Genomic DNA, 19,614 nt, shown 5'->3' with positions numbered 1-19,614 from the left:
TGGGTACTTAACATTTTTATAATACGTCATAGTTGTTGGGTATAGAGGCTTACACATGCGATCGCAGAAGTTTGGGATGCTGAGGTGGGAGAATTTCTTGAAGTCAGGAGTTTGAGACCCTTTTTCTGCAAAAAATTAAAAAAATTAACAAGGGCATGGTGGCATGTGCCTGTAGTCCCAGCTACTTGGAAGGCTGAAGAGGGAGGATTGCTTGATCCCGGGAGGCTGAGGCTGAAGTGAGCTGTGATGGAACCACTGCATTCCAGCCTGGGCAACAGCGTGAAACCCTTTCTCAAAAAAAAAAAAAAAAAGAATATGTCATAGTAGATGGTATCCACTTAATGTTGTCATCCCAGCAGGAGACATGTAATATGTGGTTGTTCTGCCATTAATTATGTTAAGATTTACCACGGTATTAGGGTGGTAAGAGCCTGATAACTTCATTACATAATTAACTTTCCTCTTAGGACCAGGAAGTAATCTTTGTGGTACTTACTATTTCTAAAGGTCAGTTTCCTCATCTGAAATAGGGTTGTTGAATGGATTAAGTAAATCAATGCATTTAAAGAACCTATGACATAGTAAACATTCAAATAAACTAGCAATTATTATTATTATTTGGTTGCAATTCTACCATCAGAGAACGTAGGGTAGAAGTTACTTCTACAAAAGTTACTTCTATCAATTTCTTTCTATTTAATAATTACCTTTTGTGGAGGGGTTAGTGTGTACACTGTATTAAACACTTACAAGGATCTTCACATGTAATTCTTCCTTGAACCCTACAAGAATTATTACCTGCCAGGCGCGGTGTCTCACGCCTGTCATCCCAGCACTTTGGGAGGCAGAGGCGGGCAGATTACTTGAGGTCAGAAGTTCTTCAAGACCATCGTGGTTAACACGGTGAAAGCCCGTCTCTACTAAAAATACAAAAAATTAGCCGGGCGTGGTATCAGGCGCCTGTAGTTCCAGCTACTCGGGAGGCTGAAGCAGGAGAATGGCCTGAACCCGGGAGGTGGAGCTTGCAGTGAACCGAGATCGCGCCACTGCACTCCAGCCTGGGTTACAGAGTGAGACTCCATCTCAAAAAACAAAACAAAACAAAACAAAAACAAAAAATAAATTTAAAGAAGGCAAGAGATAACCTTTCTCTATCATCTGTAAAGTTGGACTCCCCTCTTCCCTGCTTCACTTTGCTCCACCTAACCGACTACTATAAATATTTACTATTTTTTTGAGACAAGGTACCACTCTGTCACCCAGCCTGGAGTGCAGTGGCGCGATCACGACTCACTATAGCCACGACCTTCTGGGTTCATCTCAGTCCCCCGAGTAGGTGGGACCACAGGCGCGCGCTACCACGTCCGGCGAATTTTTTTTTTTGATAGGGAGTCTCACTCTGTCGCCCAGGTTGTAGTGCAATGGCGCTATCTCGGCTCACTGCAACCTCCGCCTCCTGGGTTCAAGCCATTCTCCTGCCTCAGCCTCCCGAGTAGCTAGGATTAGAGGCGCCCGCCACCACGCCCAGCTAATTTTTTGTATTTTTAGTAGAGATGGGGTTTCACTAGGTTGGCCGGGCGGGTCTCGAACTCCTGACCTCAGGCGATCCGCCCGCCTGGGCCTCCCAAAGTGCTGGGATTACAGGCGTGACCCACCGCGCCGGGCCAACGTCCGGCTAGTTTTAAATTTTTCTTTTCCTAAGCCTGAGGCGGGACGGAGGCTCTCTCTGTCGCCCAGGCTGGAGTGCAGTGGCCGGATCTCAGCTCACTGCAAGCTCCGCCTCCCGGGTTTACGCCATTCTCCCGCCTCAGCCTCCGGAGTAGCTGGGACTACAGGCGCCCGCCACCTCGCCCGGCTAGTTTTTTGTATTTTTTAGTAGAGACGGGGTTTCACAGTGTTAGCCAGGATGGTTTCGATCTCCTGACCTCGTGATCCGCCCGTCTCGGCCTCCCAAAGTGCTGGGATTACAGGCTTGAGCCACCGCGCCCGGCCAGTTTTAAAATTTTTTGTAGAAACAAGAGTTTCGCTATGTTGCCCAGGGCTGGTCTCCAACTCCTGGGCTCACGTGATCCTCCCGCCTCAGCCTCCGGAGTACCTGAGATTCTAGGCGCTAGCCACGGCGCCGGCTCCTGTTGGTTTTAATATCTGTCTTGTTTCACTAGAATCTCAACTCCACGAGGACAAGAATTTTTACCCGTTTTGTTCGCTGCTGTTTTTTCAGCATTTATAGCAGTCCCATGCGCTTTGCAGAGAATCATTAGATATTTACAGAAAGATTAAATACGCTCTTCCGGAAGCATCGAGAAACAAGATTAAAAGAGCTTGGGTGGAACCTCGTAGCGACCCGTAGTACTCCCCCTTCCCGCCATCCTATTAGATGAAAGGAAGAAAGGGAAAAGCCCCGCCCCTCGCTCGGCTGCTGGTGGCGAGGGCTTCGGGTCTTCTCGCTAGTCTCGTGGGGTTCCGCGGTGTCGTCGCTGACTGTGTGCGTCATTTCCGGGCGTCACGTAACGGAGTGGCCAACGGCCTGCAGAGCAACATGCCCAAGTGAGTGGGGCCCCGAAATCTGAGGATGATTGTAGTCACTAGTTGTGGCCCCTATGCAGGAGCGGAGAGCGGGTTCTGGTTTCTGAAACCTCATGGGATGGGAGAGTATCTGGGGCAGGTGGACGGAGATAGGGAGATGGAGAGCGCTAGACACCCCTTTTTAGAGTGGAGATGGATCCCGCTTAAAGCAACAAAAAAAACCTGGTTTATATGTCGACGCTTTGACGCTTTTGAGTCGTAAGGAGGTCGGGCTTTTTGCTTGTTTCTTGGTTTTTATCTTCCATGAACAGCGCTTCCGTGGATGGGCATCTAGCTGGTTGTCATCTGTTTTTTTCTTCCTTTCACCTCTTTCAGGTTTTATTGTGACTACTGCGATACATACCTCACCCATGACTCTGTAAGTGGCGTATCCATACTTTCAAGAAGCCTTATGTGTAATAATTAAATGAGTTTTGTGTTTTTTTAAAGATGCAAGTTGTGCTTTCCCACCTGCTGAGGTTTAAGGTCTACTGCTTGTAGAAAATAGTTGGAGGTTATTTCCCACCCTAGAGTAACTCTGATTAAAAACCGCTTAACAAGTCAGGCATGGTGGTGTGCCTGTAGTCCCAGCTACGCAAGAGGATGAGGTGAGAGAATCGCTTGAGGTCCAGGCTGCAGTGAGGCATGATCAGGCAGTGCACTCCAGCCTGGACAACAAAACAAAGAAAACTGCTGATCAATAATACAGCAGTTAAAGTAGAATGTTTTGTTAGTGCTTTTTTTTTTTTTGAGACGGAGTTTTGCTCTTGTTGCCCAGGCTTGAGTGCAGTGGCGCTGTCTCGGCTCACTGCAACCTACACCTCCCGGGTTTAAGTGATTCTCCTGCCTCAGCCTCCCGAGTAGCTGGCACTACCGGCATGGGCCACCACGCTGGGCTAATTTTGAATATTTAGTAGAGACGGGGTTTCTCCATGTTGGTCAGGCTGGTCTCGAACTCCCGACCTCAGGTGATCTGTTTGCCTTGGCCTCCCAAAGTGCTGGGATTACAGGCATGAGCCACCATGCCCAGCTAACCCCGCCTCTTAAAAAAAAATTTAGTGGTCTAAAGAGTACTTGATTGGATCTTTGCCATGCATGATTTTGTAATGTGCATTGGTTATTTGGAAAAGTTGATTGACTTGAGTTAGTGCCAGGCTTCAAATGTGAAGACATTTGATTATGTAATGAAAACCCACATTAATTAATGTCACAATCTAATCAGAACCATCTTTAAATATTGGGAAGCTGTCAAGCTTATGGTGGCAGATAAGATTTTCCAAAATTCTGATTTTTGCTTAATAGCTCAAATTCTATCACTGGCAATACTTTCCATTGCTCTCTTTGAAGTGACAGGCTCACTCCATTCATTTTAGTCTGAATATACGGTTTGTGTCTGTCACTCTCAAATAAAAATGGTGTTCCATCAAAGAGGCAGCTAGGCTGGATATGGTGGCTCATGCCTGTAATTTCAGCACTTCGGGAGGCTGAGGAAGGAGGATTGCTTAAGCCCAGGACTTCAAGAGAGGCAGCTAGTAGAGCTCATAATTTGAACAGTTACATGCCTGCTTTTCCTTGAAAGACCATCATATTTTGGCATGCAACACAAGTGCTTTGTCTATATTTCCCATTTTGTCACTCAGAATATTAAAAAGACTTGAACTTAAGGGTTGAGATTTAATAAAAATTAATAATTTTGTTGCTTCATTAATTTCACTCGGTGAAACTAGCTTTTTTTTCCCATGTGAGTACATACATTGAAGAATACAGTGATCACTAATACAGTCGGGTGCCATTGCCTTGATTCATTCTGAAGTACCAGGAGTTTGGCATCATCAGTGAAAATGTCAATACAGTGAAAAAGGAAAGTGATGGCTTAGTACTATTACGAAAACACTTTGACCTTGCAGACCTCGTGAAAGAGTCTCAGAGACCCTTAGATGTCTGTGAACCGTGCCCTGAACACTGCAGCTCTATGCTTTGCTGCCTCTGTAGAAATCTGATTAAATCATAACTCTTTTTACAGCTGAGGCCTTGCTGTGTTTCCCAGACTAGTCTAAATTATAACTCTTGATTATCTTGAATAGTAGCTGGAAGAAACTGGCCAGTGATTTTTCTCTTGTCACTTTATTTGGAATTCTTTCTAACATATGGTCAGATGTAGTACGGCATTAGTAGAGATGTGGAACATTTAAGTTGGGTGGTTCCTCTTGAAGATGTTGTTACAGTTCTGTATATTATCTTTTTTTTTTTTTAGATGGAGTCTTGCTTTATTTCCCGGGCTGGAGTGTAATGGCACGACCTTGTTTCACTGCAGCCTCTGCATCCCGGGTTAAAGCAGTTCTCCTGTCCCAGCCTCTCGAGTAGCTGGGATTACAGGCCTGCACCACTACACTCGGCTAGTTTTTGTATTTTTAGTAGAGACGGGGTTTCACCATGAAAAAACAGTCCCGCCTTGGCCTCCCAAAGTGCTGAGAGTGAGTCACTGTGCCCAGCCAAGTTCTGTGTATTTTCATACATTGTCCTGGAGTAGAATGCTCTGATAAATTGGTATTTTTAGTAGCTAGTCAGTTCTTGCTTATAGATCCCTAGTCTCTTTTTTTTACCCCCTCTCTAGGTAAAACCCCTGGAGATAATTTTCTGAAATTGTTAATGAGGGGGCTGTGCCTTTCTGCCCTTTGTTGGCATTATAGTTTCATATACCTATTATTCACTTTCTTGCTAATGCCAGAATTCAGAGAACTGAAAAGTATTTCTTTATATTAAAAATGTCTTTTCGTGAGAAATGTCATGAACGCTTGTTCCTTCTAAAATGATGTCTTCCAAAAATAGAAAATTTCTATGGTGATTGATTTTACAGATCCCTGTAGTGGACTTAGAAATGTGTAAAAACAGCCGGGCATGGTGGCTTACACCTGTAATCCCAGCACTGGGAGGCCAAGGTGGGCGGATCACGAGATCAGGAGTTCAAGACCAGCCTGGCCAATGTAGTGAAACCCCATCTCTACCAAAAATACAAAAAAAATTACCCGGCTGTGGTGGCACACGCCTGTCGTCCCAGGTACTTGGGAGGCTGAGGCAGGAGAATCGCTTGAACCTAGGAGGCGGAGGTTGCAGTGAGCCGAGATCTTGCCACTGCACTCCAGCCTGGGTGACATAGTGAGACTCCATCTCAAAAAAAAAAAAAAACAAAAACCCCAAAAAAAGAAAGAAATGTGTAAAAACATTCAGTGCTGTAACTTTTGGACTTTGGTTGATTTTTAGTTATGTTTTTTTTTTTTTTTTTGAGATGGAATGTCACTGTGTTGCCCAGTCTGGAGTGCAGTAGCATGATCTCAGTTCACTGCAACCTCCACCTCCCAGATTCAAGTGATTCTCCTGCCTCAGCCTCTCGAGTAGCTGGGATTACAGGCGTGTGCAATCATACCCAGCTAATTTTTGTATTTTTAGTAGAGACAGGGTTTCACCTTGTTGGCCAGGGTGGTCTTGAACTCCTGACATCAGGTGATCCACCCACTTTGGCCTCCCAAAGTTCTGGGATTATAGGTGTGAGCCACTGCGACTGGCTGCTAGTCATGATTTTATTATTAGGCTTAAGGCATCATTGTTGTATTAATGTAAGCAGTGGTTGGGAGGACAAGGAACAATCTTTTTTTTTTTTTGAGACAGAGTCTCTCTGTGTCTCCCAGGTTGGAGTGCAATGGCACAATCTTGGCTCACTGCACGCTCCGCCTCCTGGGTTCATGCCATTCTCCTGCCTCAGCCTCCTGAGTAGCTGGGACTACAGGCGCCTGCCACCATGCCTGGCTAATTTTTTGTATTTTTAGTAGAAACGGGGTTTCACCATGTTAGCCACGATGGTCTCAATCTTACCTCGTGATCCACCCACGTTGGCCTCCCAAAGTGCTGGGATTATAGGCTGGAGCCACTGTGCCCAGCCAGGAACTTTTTTTTTTTTTTGAGATAGGATTTTGCTTTGTCACCCAGGCTGGAGTGTAGTGGAGTGATCTTGGCTCACTGTAGCCTTGATCTCCTACGCTTAAACGTCCTTCCCACCTTAGCTTCCCAAGTAGCTGGGACCACCACCTTTGCTGCAGTTACTCAACTGTTCCTTGTAGAGAGAAGCTGTAGCCAATATATAAATAAATGTGCTGGGCTCTGTGGCTCACACCTGTAATATCACAGCACTTTGGAAGGCCAAGGTGAGAGGATCACTTGAGCCTAGGGGTTTGAGACCAGCCAGGGCAACATTGTGAGACGTCATCTCTACAAAAAATTTAAAAGTTGGCTGGTCATAGTGGCTCGTGTCTCTAGTCCCAGCAACTCAGGAGGTTGAGGTGGGATGATTGCTTGAGCCCAGATGGTTGAGGCTGCAGTGAGCTGAGATCGTGCTATTGCATTCCATCCTGGGCAACAGAGCAGGACCCTGTTCAAAAAAAAAAAAGGTAGATAGAGATAAATGTGGTTGTGTTCCAATACTTTTTTTTTTTAACACAAAAGCCAGTGGCTGGCCAATGGGGCATAGTTTGCTGACCTCTGGTCTAGATAATATAGTAAAAAAATTACCACAGTATGTTGCTGGATAATGTTTTTAAGTAATACTGTAGCAGCCAGCTAATGCTGCTGATACTAGACACATTACTTATATAAAGGCAAAACTTTATTAAATTTTTAGTGTTGGACATTTGTTTCTATGTCTGATATGATCTTTTTATTTTGCAGCCATCTGTGAGAAAGACACACTGCAGTGGAAGGAAACACAAAGAGAATGTGAAAGACTATTATCAGAAATGGATGGAAGAGCAGGCTCAGAGCCTGATTGACAAAACAAGTATGCTTCAGTCTCTTGTTCTGATGTGGTAAAATGGTCCTATTCTTTCTTGTCCCTGTCTCTGGTGTTTTTCACAGAGGCAACTCATTCTGAATGATAAATAGGAGCATTTGGGTATGTTGAATGAAAGAAGTGGAAGGTTATTGGTTTCCCAAGGATATAAGAACACATTAATATTTATTATTGAGGATAGAGCAATCAGAGACAGCAATAAGGTTAGATGGGGAAGTGAGGCAGAGAAGAATGGAATTGCTTAATATTTATCTATTAACACCAGATTTTATAGCAAATTTCTATAAAGCCCTTTTGTAGTTAATCCACAGGTTTTAGAAGTGTGTTCCTATTCTAATAGGAGCAGATGAGGAGTGGGTTTGTGGTTTTCCCCAAGTAGTTTGAGACTATATTTAGGTGTTTTATTTGTAGTCCTGACAGAGTACTAGTTAAAAAGAAATTATTTGATGTAACAAAATAGTCTGAATATGTTTCGGACCCCTGTTGTACATCCCATGCTCTTATTATTAGGAACATTTTGTTCTGGCTTATTGGGTCTAGGACACTAACTGAAGGAGATGTTGCATTTTTAGTTTAGATCATCCTGGTGTATTTGAATCACAGCCTTTCTTATTCATTGTACTCCAAGCTGGCAAGCAAATATGGGTTTTGTGATGTGACTTTTTAAAAAAGCAGTAGGCCAGGTGCAGCGGCTAATGCCTGTAATCCCAGCACTTTGGGATGCTGAGGCGGGCAGATCACTTGAGGCCAGGAGTTGGAGACCATCCTGGCCAACATGGTGAAACCTCATCTCTACTAAAAATATAAAAATTAGCCCAGGTGCGGTGGCTCACGCCGGTAATCCCAGCCAAAAATTTTTTTTAAAATTAAAAAGTAATAAAAAGGCACAACTGGCTGGGCGCACTGGCTTACGCCTGTAATCCCAGCACTTTGGGAGGAGGAGGAGGTGGTGGATCATCTGAGGTCAGGAGTTTGAGACCAGCCTGGCCAACATGGTGAAAACCCATCTCTACTAAAAATACAAAAAATTCAGATGGGCATGGTGGTGCCTGCCTGTAGCCCCAGCTACTTGGGAGACTGAGGCAGGAGAATCGCTCAAACCCAGGAAGCGGAGGTTGCAGCGAGCTATGATTGCGCCACTGCACTGCACTGCACTCCAGTCTGGGCGACAGAGTGAGACTCTGTCTCAAAAAAGTAGTAATAATTAATAAATAATAAAAAGGCAAAACTATTGTGAACATTTTCAAAGAAAATAGACAGTGGGTGCTGAGTGTGGTGGCTCACGCCTGTAATCCCAGCACTTTGGGAGGCCGAGGTGGGTGGATCACCTGAGATCAGGAGTTCGAGACCAGCCTGACCAACGTGGAGAAACCCTGTCTCTACGAAAAATACAAAATTAGCTGGGTGTGGTGGCGCATGCCTGTAATCCCAGCTACTCGGGAGGTTTAGGCAAGTGAATCGCTTGAACCCAGGAGGCAGAGGTTGCAGTGAGCCAAGGTCTCACCACTGCATTCTGGCCTGAGCGATAGAGCGAGACTCTGTCTGAAAAAAAAAAAATAAACAAGCTTAATGACCCTCCCATTCTGAATTTCCTCACCCTTCATTTCTCATCACTCAGCTGTAGCACTCTTGTTGCATTTTTTCTGAGTTTCTCAACCTTGATACTGTTGTCGTTTAAGGCTGGATAATCTTTTGCTGTGGGGATCTTTCTGTGGGGATCTTTCTGTGCATTGCAGGATTTTTGACAGCATGCCTGGCATCTGCTAACTAGATGCCAGTACCAATCTCCAGGTGTGACTACTAAAAATATCTCCAGGCATTGTGCAGTGTCCCTGGGAGGCAAAATTGTTTCTGGCCAAGAGAGACACTGAATACTGTCACCTACTCCTTCTCCTTCCTGGATTATTATGGAGCAAACCTCAGACATTGTCCCAGTTTTTAAAATTGATTTTATTTATTTATTTATTTTATTTATTTTTTTTTTTTGAGATTGAGTCTTGCTCTGTTGCCCAGGCTGGAGCGATCTCAGCTCACTGCAACCTCTGCCTCCTGGGTTCAAGTGAGTCTGTTGCCTCAACCTCCCGAGTAGCTAGGACTACAGGCGCACACCACCACATCTGGCTAATTTTTTTTGTTTTTGGTAGAAATGGGGTTTCACCATGTTGGCCAGGCTGGTCTTGAACTCCTGATCTCAAGTATTGACCTACTTTGGGCCTCCCAAAGTGGTGGGATTACAGTCGTGAGCCACCATGCCCAGTCCCAGTTTTTTTAAAAAACTGAGTCTCACCCTGTTGCCCAGACTGGAGTGCTGTGGTATAATCAAAGCTCACTGCAGCCTCAAATTTCTGGGCTCAGGGGATCCTCCGGTCTTGGCCTCCTGAGTAGCTAGGACTACAGGTGCACACCACTATGCTAGGTTAATTTTGTAAAATTTTGTATAGAGATGGTGTCTCACTTTGTTGCTCAGGCTGGTCTTGAACTCCTGGCGTCAAGCAATCCTCCTGCCTGGGCCTCCAAAAGTGTTGGGATTATAGGCATGAGCCACCACACCTGCCCCATTGTCCCATTTCATATGAAAAAATAAACCACGATGTAATCTTTTCCCCTTATTTGAAAAGATGTTAGAAATTTCTTAGCATTAAAAGATTTATAGTATATTCTGTAGTTACTTTCCATAGGCAGCAAAATAATTTAGGATGAATAAACTTTTTTTTAATTTAAATTTAAATTTTTTTAGAGATAGGGTCTTACTCTGTCACCCAGGCTGGAGTGCAGTCGCCTGATCATAGCTCACTGTAGCCTTGAACTCCTGGGCTCAAGCATTCCTCCTGCCTCAGCCTCCCAGGTAGCTGGGACTACAGGTGCACACCACCATTCCCAGCTAATCTTTAGTTTTTGTAGAGATGGGGTCTCACTATGTTGCCCCAGCTAGTCTTTAACTCTGGAACTCAAGAGATCCTCCTGCCTCAACCTCTCGAAGTGCTAGGATTACAGGCAGGAGCCACTGCACTCGGCTTGAGTACATGTGTTTGTTTTTGTTTTAAGGATAGTCAGAATAATAAACATTTTTAGTGGAGGCCTTTTTGAGAAGAGTGGGGGAGCCCCTCAGGGACACACCCGTGAAATCCCTGATTATGTTGACATAGAGCCTGCTACTGAGTCAGTGACTTTGCCTCCCCCACTTCAGGCTTTACAAGCTGTCCGCCTACAAAAGATGTGAGAGAGGCCTTTTTGATTGAAAAAGTCCATATTGGGATATAATCCCTGAGATCACACAGGCTTTGTTCAGAGGCATATGGATAATAAGCTATTCATAAATCTCCACTTAGGTCACTTTTTTGATCTGATCCCATGAATTATCAGTAATTGATGAGTAATTTGATCTCCTTTGCATTGGTGGGGGTGGAGTGGGATGGGCTATAGACAGCTTATGTCAGGAATAGACTTTGTGAGTGTGTATTTTAATATTTATTTGTGATTCTTTTCTAAAACCAAATATAGATGATCTTCATTTTCTCTTGTTTTCTCTTATGCTTCATCTGAAAAAAAAATTTAAATTGATTGTATTAGATTTTCTTAAAAATCGTAACTCTTTTGGGGCAGGCTTATAGTTTGAAATCTTTGTATGTTTTGAATATCCTAGTTTAGTGCATTGATTTCCAAACTGGTAAACCAACATAGTGTATTATTTTGACCTAGGACAGCATACAGAGGAAGGATAGAAATTTTATAAAGCCTAGCTTTTTGAGCATGTATTACACTTTTTCAAACAAAACTATGATGGCTTGAATTGGTTATAAACTACATCTACAGATTAAAGATGACTCTTCCTCTTTGGTAAAAGACATTGATAGGGCCAGGCATGGTGGCTCATGCCTATAATCCTAGCACTCTGGTAAGCTAAGATGAGTGGATTGCATGAACTCAGGAGTTTGAGACCAGCCTGGGCAATTTGGTGAAACCCAGTCTCTCCAAAAAATACAAAAGTTAGCCAGGCATAGTGCCATGCACCTGTAGCTATTCAGGAGGATGAAGTGAGAGGATCACCTGAGCCCGGGAGGTCGAAGCTGCTGTGAGCTGCGATTGTGTTCCTGCATTACAGCATGGGTGACAGTGAGACTCTGTCTCAAAAAGAAAAGACATTGATAGGCAGGACATTTTTACTCCGGTCTCCCATATTTGATTTAGCCATAGAGGCCAGGCGCGGTGGCTCAAGCCTGTAATCCCAGCACTTTGGGAGGCCAAGATGGGCGGATCACGAGGTCAGGAGATCGAGACCATCCTGGCTAACACGGTGAAACCCCGTCTCTACTAAAAAATACAGAAAACGTACTAGGCGCCTGTAGTCCCACCTACTCAGGAGGTTGAGGCGGGAGAATGGCGTAAACCCGGGAGGTGGAGCTTGCAGTGAGCTGAGATACGGCCACTGTACTCCAGCCTGGGCGACAGAACGAGACTCCGTCTAAAAAAAAAAAAAAAGAAATGCTAAGTTGAAAACATGAATCAATAAACCAGTTAATTGCAATTTTAGCTGCTGAATACCTAAAAATGATTTTAAAACTGTAGAACCATGATGTAATAAAACCACCAAAGACTTAAAAGAAAGTGGTTATTTTAGTTACTGGGTTGTTGAATTCTTATTCATCTTTTTTTTTCTCTCCCTCATCTCCGAAGCGGCTGCATTTCAACAAGGAAAGATACCTCCTACTCCATTCTCTGCTCCTCCTCCTGCAGGGGCGATGATACCACCTCCCCCCAGCCTTCGTAAGTTTAAAGTTTTAATCTTAAAGGGTGTGATGGAGCAGGCTATCCTTTTATTAGGTTACATTATCTCACCGTTGGCTTTCAAATGCTGTTGCATTTGTATGTAGATAGTAATATAAATGTATAAATATATAAATGTTGAATATAGATGCATGTAGTAATAGAAAACAACTTTAGTGGTATGATTTCTAAAATAACTTTAGAGTTAACTTTTGATTGCATTGTCACTAAGTACTGTATTTGTGGCATCCCAATTGTGGATCTAAGACAGATTTAAATGGAAAGAAAGCTCAGAATGAACCTCTGATTAGATGAGCTAATACATGAATAGGAGTTGCTAGGTACATTAAATTATTTACCCTATGAGCACAGCACTAGAGGACTGAAATAGCTGATAAACTCCTTAGTCTTTTGCCTTATTTTCTAACCCACCTAACACCAAAATCTGTATCTTAGAAACGTAAGAATTAGGCTGGGCGTGGTGGTTCACACCTGTAATCCCAACACTTTGGGAGGCTGAGGCAGGTGGATCACCTGAGGTCAGGAGTTCAAGACCAGCCTGGCCAACATCGTGAAACCCCCCATCCCTACTAAAAATACAAAAATTAGCCAGGCGTGGTGGTGCACGTCTGTAGTCCTAGCTACTCAGAAGGCTGAGGCAGGAGAGTTGCTTGAACCTGGGTGGTGGAGGTTGCATTGAGCTGAGATCACCCCACTGCACTCCAGCCTGGGCAACACAGCAAGACTGTGTCTCAAAGAAAAAAAAAAGAAAGGTAAGAATTAGATCATTGAAAGTAGAGTGGATCAGGGGCCCGGCTTTCTGGGAAAGTTTGTTGTTTCTGTGTGACAGACAAGAGGAGATTGAGTGCTGCACTGGATCGTACTGTACTGTGGCTCTCCTGGGAGGGGTCAGACTGAAATCACATACAGGACCTAGACTCAATCTTGTACACAGTCGTGAGTATAAACCCAGGGAAGTAGGCTGTTTGTAATAGTTGCACACTAATGTAGGTGGACCACTAATGTCCTGCCAAACCTTTTCTGGGCACCTGCCATCCTAGGACCTGGTCAGGCCTCAGCCCATAGCAACTCCAAGGTTACTTCTCTCTCCTTTTCTACCTTGACTGGCTGGCACTCAACTCCATTATTTTTGATAGCAGAATAGTCTATGGTATGAATTTACCATAATTTACCTCACTGTTTTCTTTCTTTTCTTTCTTTTCTTTCTTTCTTTTCTTTTCTTCCTTCCTTCCTTCCTTCCTTCCTTCCTTCCTTCCTTCCTTCCTTCCCCCCCTCCCTCCCTCCCTCCCTCCCTCCCTCCCTCCCTTGCTCTGTCGCCCAGGCTAGAGTGCAGTGACATGATCTCAGCTCACTGCAACCTCCACCTCCTAGGATCCCTGGATTCAAGTGATTCTCCTGCCTTAGCCTCTCAAGTAACTGGGATTGCAGGTGCATGCCACCATGCCCAGCTAATTTTGTATTTTTAGTAGAGATGGGTTTTGCCATGTTGGCCAGGCTGGTCCCGAACTCCTGACCTCCCGTGATCTGCCCGCCTCGGCCTCCCAAAATGCTGGGATTATAGGCTTAATCCACCACCCCCAGCCTGCCTCACTATTTTCTTATTGGATATTTAAGTTGTTCCTAATTTTAGGTATTGTAAATGATACTGTCAGGAATATCCCTGCATTTAAGTCTTTGTATTTCCAAAGAATCTTTTAAAACCATGTTTTCATTTTTTACAAAGGGATCTGAAATTAAATACTTATGGCTTTTTGTCACGAGCCCTGTAGAAGGTACAACCTCTCCACCCCCTTGTTTTGTTTTTTTAAATTAAAATCTCGATTTTTCTTAACCCAGGGAATCTGACTTTATTTTATTCTTCTGTCTAGGCGGACTTGTTCTTGCTTTTTATTAATGTTTTATGGCATGTGATTTTTGTGGATCTGCTATTATGAAAAGAAACCATAAGAGGGATATTTTTTCAAAATTTGAAGGAGTTCATGAGATCCTTTTAGTTTGAGTAAGAGGAGAAAATGTTGCTGGGTGCAGTGGCTAATGTCTGTAATCCTAGCACTTTGGGAGGTCGAGGTAGACAGATTACCTGAGGTTGGGAGTTCAGGACCAGCCTGACCAACATGGTGAAACCCTGTCTCGACTAAAAATACAAAATTAGCTGGGCACGGTGGCACATGCCTGTAATCTCAACTACTCGGGAAGCCGAGGCAGGAGAATCGCTTGAACCTGGGAGGCGGAGGTTGCGGTGAGCCGAGATCGTGTCATCGCACTCTGGCCTGGGCAACAAGAGTGAAACTCCCATCTCAAAAAAAAAAAAAAAGAGAGAAGAGAAAATGTTAATATGTGAGCACACCTTAACCACAGGCTCCATTCTTTATTTCAGCGGGTCCTCCTCGCCCTGGTATGATGCCAGCACCCCATATGGGGGGCCCTCCCATGATGCCAATGATGGGCCCTCCTCCTCCTGGGATGATGCCAGTGGGACCTGGTAAGTTTGAATGTCTTGTCTTTCTAGTTTGCTCCATTGTGTTTCTAGTTTGCTCCATTTTAGTCACTATGCATAACTGACACTTAATGGAAGGAAGTTAGTATGTGTAGCCAAAGCTTGAAAATGGGGAGTTGTACTCCACTTCTGAGGGTGGAATATTTACATAAATTGTCTAATTAGCTGTCTAAATGTATTATTGTAACAAATTAAATTTGGTCAATTATTAATGGTAAAGAAAAATAAATGCTTGGTTTATCATTATAATTGGATGGTATCCAGTGACCTTGTGCTACTAAAAGCAGGATAGGTTGCGTCTGTTTTTATTTTCTTCTCTTCTGTTTCCTTGCCTCACCCTGGCTTTTGGCCATTTATACTGAAGAGAAGGGTTGATGAACTTGTTCCATTTTGTGGGGAGGGGGAAGGTTATAGATACATTTTCTCAGTTTTGATTTGGAGCAGAGCCACTTCTTGTTGCTTGTTTAATCTTGCAGTTTAACTTGGCCACATCATTATATTAAAAAGCTTTCAGCCTGGTGGTTGGTTTTTTATTTAGGGAGGGGTAAAAAAACTTACACTTCAAACGTTTTATTTTAATGTCAATTTAAACATACGTTAATTTGCAAATCTTTCTGATACATGAGCAGGACCTTTGCTTTAAGAGTGTGTCTAATGATTGGAACACTGTATATTTATTGCATTAACCAGTAAGCCATAACTATAACACATCCTCCACCAACTTTAGTTTCGTTTCTTTGAAGTGGTCTGAAACCTTGTGATATAATCTAGTTCCAATCTTTTATGATTATTTTGCCTGCCAAATTGTTGAGCATTTTTTGGTGATAGTTTATCTGAGTCTTCCTAAGTATTAAGTTAGTTTTCATAGAAGCTGTTCTCTTTTCACACTCATTTAATTGGTTTGCAGAAAAATTATATATAATTAGAGTAATAACTACAACTGACATAATCAGGTTTGGGAACAGATGTGACCGACACCTCCAACTCCTCTGGAAAAACAAGCTGCAAAGTTACTAGAGTAGCTTCCTAGGCAGAAGTATCAGTATGTCTGCTGTGGGTATCACTTAGAGGAAGGGGAGAGTATAGATGAAGAGAGTTCCTGCCTTACTGACTTGTGAGCCCAAAACACAATCAAAATGACTTCAATGACTTTAGCATCCTTAACCCAGGCTCACAAATTCAAATTCTTAGAGGTTTTATGGATGTGGTGAACTGGGGAATGCATGATTCATCTAAAGAAGGCTTCTAGAACTCAGCTTCAGCCTGTGGTTGACATCCGAGAATACAGGCTTGGTGTTGCCTTTTCTCCTGAGTTTGCTTTTTGTTTTCTGTTTTTTCAAGCCAGGATAAAATGATAAGATTGTGGGATTTGTGTTAAAATAATTGAGTAGTTAGAGGGTGGACAGGGATAGGAATGGGTGGCAAGTTGAGATAAAGTTGTCCATGAGTGGATAATTGTTGAAGCTGGATGATGGATACATGGATGTTCATTATACTCTTCTTTACTATTCTTGTGTATGTTTGAACATTTCCATAATAAAAAGTTTAAAAGAAAAAAGGAATCTACTCTTTTGTATGAAATCCCAATGTTGTCAACTGATTCAAAGTAAATCCACTATGGAGACCAAAGAAAACAAGTTGCCAGTTTTTAATCTTTGGTCTATGTCCATCCATTTCCTCTAAGAAATTCTTAAATATACGTTAAGCATGGGCTTTTATGTGGTATTTAGAAGTTAGTAGTATTCTCTGTTCCTGTTTAAATTGGTCTTAAATTCTGTACCTGTTGGATTTTGTGTCTTTGCATATTCTTGTGTTTCACTATTTGTGATAAGGCTATATTCAAGTTTGAATATAGTTTTCTCTTGAACCCTTTGCTGCAAACCTTTAATCCAAATTATTTAGTTAAAAATAAATTGGTAAAATTTGATGTTTAAAAAGAATATAGATAACATGAAATTATGGGGCATAATAGTAAAATTAATATCCATGAACCCACCACCCAGCTGAGAAGTAGAACATTATCGATTCCATTGAAACTACCTGTGTTCTTCTCCTACCCCTCTGCCTGCCTTCCCTTCCCTGGCTCATTTATTTGGCTGGTTTATTGATGGGACACTTAAAAAATTCATTAATAGTTTCTGAAATGCATTAGAAAAATCAGATTTTTGTGTGCACTAATTGTTATAAATCACGTTATTGCCTATTATTTTTCTTGACTTGAGCTAAGTATGGTTACTAACAGGTTCCCAGCATGGGCCTCCTGCTCACCTTTCCTACAACTCCGAACAAACGCTTAGTGGTAAGATTGTCCTCTGTGCCTGTGTACATTCATGAAATAGCTCCTGGTTATATGGTGGATATCACTGATTAAAAGAGCTGACTGAAAAACATGTGACTTAGTTGTGAATTTCCCTGAGTGAGAAAAAAAGGTCAGTTTAGGGAACTAGTGTCCCTGGTGATTTCTGGAAAGCAGTCTATTAATAGTTTCCCCCTTACTATCATTAGATCATGATTACCATATGGTTCTTGTGTTGACCTTTTTGTTTTTTTGTCTGAGAATGTCTAAGTAATTTACAGATGTGATAAATTTGTTGCATTTCTTCTGTCACGTATGTCTTTTTTCCAGCATTTTGCAAGGGGGGCTACGTTTTTTGTTTTTAATTGAAGTCCCATCAAACTCTCCCTAAATAATATTTTCTGACTCCCTTTTTTTCCCTCTTCTTTGTTTTGTCCTGCAGCTCCTGGAATGAGGCCGCCCATGGGAGGCCACATGCCAATGATGCCTGGGCCCCCAATGATGAGACCTCCTGCCCGTCCCATGATGGTGCCCACTCGGCCCGGAATGACTCGACCAGACAGATAAGGATAGAGGGGAGGCCTCATTGTATCAGTTTTATATTACCTGTTCTGCTTCACCAGGAGATCATGCTGCTGTAATACTGAGTTTTCTAAACAGCATAGGGAAGACTTGCTCCCCTGTCCTATCAAAGAGAATAGTTTTGGAGGGGAGAAGTAGGACAAAAAAGATGCAGTTTTCGTTTATATTGGGAAATGTGAAAATAAAATTGTCAACTCTTTCTTTTCCTCCTCTCCGTGTTCTCTGTGTATCATAAAGGAAATGAAACATTCCAGTTCTGTTTCTCAAGCTTATTATCTCTTCAGCATATCCTCTGCGTGAGATTATTTTTCCTTAGCTATATAGTAAATCTCTTCAGGCATCCTCCCTTTATTAGTAAAGTCATCTTGTACAGCACTAAATCTAGCACTTGCAGAGCTTTTGTTGGTTAAAACAATCAACAGCTCGGTTAATTTTTCACATGAATAACACTTTGTATAGTAAGGGGAAAATTTTAAGTGTTTAATGCTGAAGTAAGGGAAAATAGTTCCTGTTGTGTGCATGTCAGCTAAGAATGGCAAGAATTGCCCTAAACTCAGCTTCTCCTCCTTTCTCTCAGCTCCCCTCTTCCTTGGGCTCAAATAATGTGAAAAGTTTCTCCTTTTTAAAAAACTTATTTAAAGTTATTTTTAAAAATAACTTTAAGGCCGGGCATGGTGGCTCACGCCTATAATCCAAGCAGTTTGAGGACTGAGGCGGGCAGATCACCTGAGGTCGGGAGTTCCAGACCAGCCTGAACAATGTGGTGAATCCCCATCTCTACTAAAAATGCAAAAATTAGCCAGGCATGGTGGTACGTGCCTGTAATCCCAGCTACTCAAGAGGCTGCGGTGGGAGAATCACTTGAACCTGTGAGGCAGAGGTAGCAGTGAGCCGAGATTGTGCCACTGTACTCCAGCCTGGGCAACAGAGTCTCAAAAAAAAATAATAATACTAATAACAATAATAATCAAAAATAATATAATAATAACTAAAGGGCCAAGTGTGATAGCTGACACCTCTAATCCCGGCATTTTGGGAGACTGAGATGGGTGGATTGCTTGAGCCCATGAGTTTGAGACCAACCTGGGCAACATGGGGAAACCCCATCTTTACAAAAAAATACAAAGATGAGCTGGGTGTGGTAGCACGCGCCTGTAGTCCCAGCTACTCTAGAAGCTGAGGTAGGAGGATTCCGCTTGAGCCTGGGAGGCAGAGGTTGCAGTGCGCTGAGATTACACTGTTACTGCCTGGGAGACAGAGCGAGACCCCATCTCAAAAAAAACCAAAAAGCAAGCCAAACAACTTTAAATTAGAGATAGTGTCTCACAATATTGGCCAGGCTAGTCTGGAACTCCTGGTTTCAAGCATTCCTCTTGCCTCAGCCTCTTTAAGTGTTGGGATAACAGGCGTGAGCCCCTACACCTGGCCTGAAAACTTTCTGTAGCATTAGTAAAATTACACAGATTTCTATATTACGGAAGGTGCTTTTATTTGTTTATTTTTTGAGATAGGGTCTCACTCTATTGCCCAGGCTGGGGTGCAGTGGCTCAGTCATAGCTTACTACAGCTTTGACCTCCTGGGCTCAAGTGATCCTCCTGCCTTGGCCTCCCAAAGTGCTAGGATTACAGGGGTGAGTCACTGTGGCTGGCCCAGAATGTGTTTTTAGAATTCTGTTTGTTACATAAGTAGGCTGTAAAAGTAGCATATTTTCAGGGAAGCATCTAGAAAGGAAGCCATTGGCACTGTTCATATTCAGTGAAGTGTAAAACTTAAATTCTCGGCTGGGCGTGGTAGCTCATGCCTGTAATCCCAGCACTTTGGGAGGCTGAGGTGGGCAGATCACAAGGTCAGGAATTTGAGACCAGTCTGGCCTACATGGTGAAACCTCGTCTCTACTAAAAAATACAAAACATTAGCTGAGTGTGGTGGTGTGCGCCTGTAATCCTAGCTACTCGGGAGGCTGAGGCAGGATAATTGCTTGAACCCAGGAGGCGGAGGTTGTAGTGAGCCAAGATTGCACCATTGCACTCTAGCCTGGGTGACAGAGC

The 19,614-nt window shown here is 43.1% G+C and overlaps 1 protein-coding gene across 1 annotated transcript; it reads left to right on the top strand.

The window, feature by feature from the left end:
• The first annotated feature begins 2,092 nt into the window (after positions 1–2,092).
• On the top strand, positions 2,093–17,766 carry SNRPC (small nuclear ribonucleoprotein polypeptide C). The gene is made up of 6 exons (XM_023212576.3): positions 2,093–2,547; positions 2,902–2,944; positions 7,285–7,393; positions 12,080–12,169; positions 14,568–14,672; positions 17,426–17,766. The coding sequence occupies exons 1-6, from the start codon at positions 2,378–2,380 to the stop codon at positions 17,548–17,550; spliced, it is 642 nt and encodes a 213-aa protein (XP_023068344.1). The 5' UTR covers positions 2,093–2,377; the 3' UTR covers positions 17,551–17,766.
• Positions 17,767–19,614: the final 1,848 nt, after the last annotated feature.

This window comes from Piliocolobus tephrosceles, chromosome 5 (genome assembly GCF_002776525.5).
Source record: "Piliocolobus tephrosceles isolate RC106 chromosome 5, ASM277652v3, whole genome shotgun sequence".
Classification (NCBI taxonomy): Eukaryota; Metazoa; Chordata; class Mammalia; order Primates; family Cercopithecidae; genus Piliocolobus; species Piliocolobus tephrosceles.
Note: the sequence above shows the minus strand (reverse complement) of the source record. Positions and strands in the feature narration are given on the sequence as shown.